Source organism: Alligator sinensis, unplaced genomic scaffold, assembly GCF_000455745.1.
Source record: "Alligator sinensis unplaced genomic scaffold, ASM45574v1 scaffold442_1, whole genome shotgun sequence".
NCBI lineage: Eukaryota > Metazoa > Chordata > Crocodylia > Alligatoridae > Alligator > Alligator sinensis.
Window position 1 is genome coordinate 5,849,541 of NW_005841829.1, and position 2,812 is coordinate 5,852,352.

The following is a 2,812-nucleotide window of genomic DNA, read 5'->3' on the forward strand; positions in this document are numbered from 1 at the left end:
GTCATACTCCCCCCCCCCCCCCCCCCCAAAAAAAAAAAAAAAAAAAGAGCGAGGGAAAGAACAAAGATGGCGCGGAATACTGGCACGGCCGGCGCCTGCATACGTGTACGGGGATATTCATTTAAAATAAAATAAAAAAAATCCCCCCACTTAAAGAGGGGGCGAGGGGGGCAGGACGCCAGAGATGGAAACTTTTTTTTTTAATTCTGATTTTATTTGGGGGAAGGCGGGAAGGAGGTGGATTTGCAAGCTGGGGGGGCATGAAGACCCCCTCAATGCAGCAGGCGAGGGCGGGGGGGGAGCCGCGCTGCCTTGATGGTGCGGCTGGATCCGGAGCCGGGCACGCTGCTGCCTCCCTCTCTCCTTCCCTCTCTCTCTCTCCCTCCCTCCCTCCCCGCCGCGGGATGTCCGGCGCTGCTGCAGGGTTTCGGGGGGCTCCCGGGGTCCATCCCCTCCAGGCTCCGGCAGGAGCGATGCCCCGGACATACGCACCTCCAGCATCCAAGTGGCCACTATTTTCCGCATGTAGGGCAAGATCTCCTTTTGCACGCACTTGAAGTAGAAGCCCGAGGGCGTGCAGGTCTCCTCCGCCTTCAGCATGGCCAGCAGGACCCTGTCATTCAGTAGGTTGGCGTCTAGGTAGGCTCTTCGGATGGTTTCCACCTCGCAGCACAGCAGCTGATGTTCCATGTCTGCCTCCTTCTTCCACAGTCAGGTTTCTAAAGGACTGACTCAAGGCTCGTCCCTCTCTCTCTCTCTCTCTCTCTCTTCCCCTTCCAGGAGTCCCTTGGATGCTGCTTGCTGCTACTGCCGCTACAGCCCTCTGGAGGCTGAAAAACTTTCCAACTTCCAACAAAACTCTCCTGTATAGTTTAGTCCCTGTGACGTGACTGTTGTTAAGCAGAGATCAAAGCAGCGGAGAGAATGAGAGAGAGACAGAGAAGCCAAAAGCAAGGGGCAGAGCCCTAAAGCCATCCCATAGGCTTGGAGTCCTTCCCCTTTGCTTAGCTTATACAGAAGCAGGGTTTAATGCAAATGCAAATGAGACAAGGGCTTGCTTTCTTCAAGGGCAGGGGAGAGGTGGGGGAAACCCAAATTGTCTCTTCAGTGTATCATGCATAATTTTAAAAATGGAGAGAGTTGGGCAGTGGGAGCTAAATGATGAATGGGACTAGGCCACACACAGACACATGCGGATATGGACACAGGGGGACCCTCTTCAGATTGTGTTATTGGGGGGTAGAGGGGAGGCAGCACCATAGTGTTGTTGTTGTTGCTATTCCTCATCGTTTGTCATATTTCAAAGGAACTCCTATTTAAAAGCACTCCCAACCTGGACTATGCACAGGCGGAGCATTAATAATCCAAAGGCAGACTTGTTCTCCATTTTGCCTTCCTGGTTTAGATTTAGATTATATCTTTGAAAGTTAAAGAAATGTAGGATCTCCTTCCTTGGGGGGGGGGGGGGGGGGGTTTTTTTAGATTTTACCCTGCCAAAAGGATTGGGGGGCAGGACACAGGGTGAAATCCTTTTAACCCTAACCAAACAGCAGACCAAAGCTCCACACCCTGCCCCCGCTACACGCCACCACCCAGAAAAAAAAATCCCAGCAGTGCAGCAAAATGGTGGCCAGCATTTCCTCCCACACAGTTAACACCTAAAATAAGAGGAATCCAAGGGAAGGTGCCAGGATTCAGGGAGTTACCCAGGGGCCGATCCCAAGCTCACGGAGAGGGGGAGTCCGTCCTTCCACAGCTTAAACTTTTGTTGATGTGGCTCCAGCAATAAATTGTCAGTTCCTCAGCAGATTGAGGCTGTCTATATCTTTAATATATTTTGGGGCAGGGGAATGAAACACTTGTTTATCTTCTTCCCTTTGAACCTAGATATATTTTTTGGGGGGAAAAAAGGGATCAAGCATTTGGACTCCATGTTTTTTGGGCTCTTAACAGCAAAGCTCATGGAAAAACTCACAGTGACTTCAGTGGAACTAGAATTTCACTTGTTTGGGGGGAGGCTGTAGATATATCTGTAGATGTACCTTTCCCTTGCTGGAAAGGTTTCCCACCTCCTAATGTGGGCACGTAACAATAAATAATAGGTCCTCAGACCCCAAACTGCCGTACCACTCCTCAGAGCATCATCAGTATGCTGAAATAGATGAGCATGGTGGCTGTAGGTGGCTTGCTGGAGTGTCAGGTCTGGGTCTCCCCTTCAAGATGTATAGTGAGCACTAGTACAGACCATAGGGCATAAAGCTGCAGCTTCCCACATGTACACGGTGTCTCTTTGTGAGCTCTCCGCATGACGCTTGCCTTTACTTGTATCTTATCTACATGATGATGACGTTCAGAGGATCCAGGGAGGATCTAGGCTACCTGTGTCTTCCCCACGTGTGCGCCTCATAACCAGACTTGCCCAGAAGAGTTATGAAAGGGGGAAGCATTAGCATTCTTTACTCCATGCACTCAAGAAAAATAAAACACGTTACTTTTATTCTGGAACAGTCTCAGAGGTTTGCACTTCCTTGCAACAAGCAGGCCCTCCGTTCTCTTCAAATCGGGCTACCTAGATAGACAAAGTCAGGGGTTTCTACATGTTTCTACCTCCCTCCCCCAGCTCTAAGACATTTCCAGATGTGCAGGTTTCAAGCACTGGTGCAATGCCCTAAGGGCCTCGCACCTCTGGTTCTGGGGCATGTTCTGCTTTGCCAGGAGGGCAGCATTGGTCCCCAAATATGTGCTCGTGGGTCATAATAAATAATAATAATGGGAGCCGATGGCCAGGCACCCTTCCCTCTCTTTCACTTCC

General features: G+C 50.5%; 1 protein-coding gene across 1 annotated transcript in view; it reads right to left on the reverse strand.

Annotated features, from left to right (window-relative positions):
* The window catches only part of CCND1 (cyclin D1), a 17,825-nt gene extending 17,135 nt beyond the window's left edge, over nt 1-690 (reverse strand). The window contains exon 1 of the mRNA XM_006014688.3: nt 493-690. Coding sequence (XP_006014750.1) covers nt 493-690 — 198 coding nt within the window. The remainder of the gene's footprint in view (nt 1-492) is intronic.
* Between the last annotated feature and the right edge of the window lie 2,122 nt (nt 691-2,812).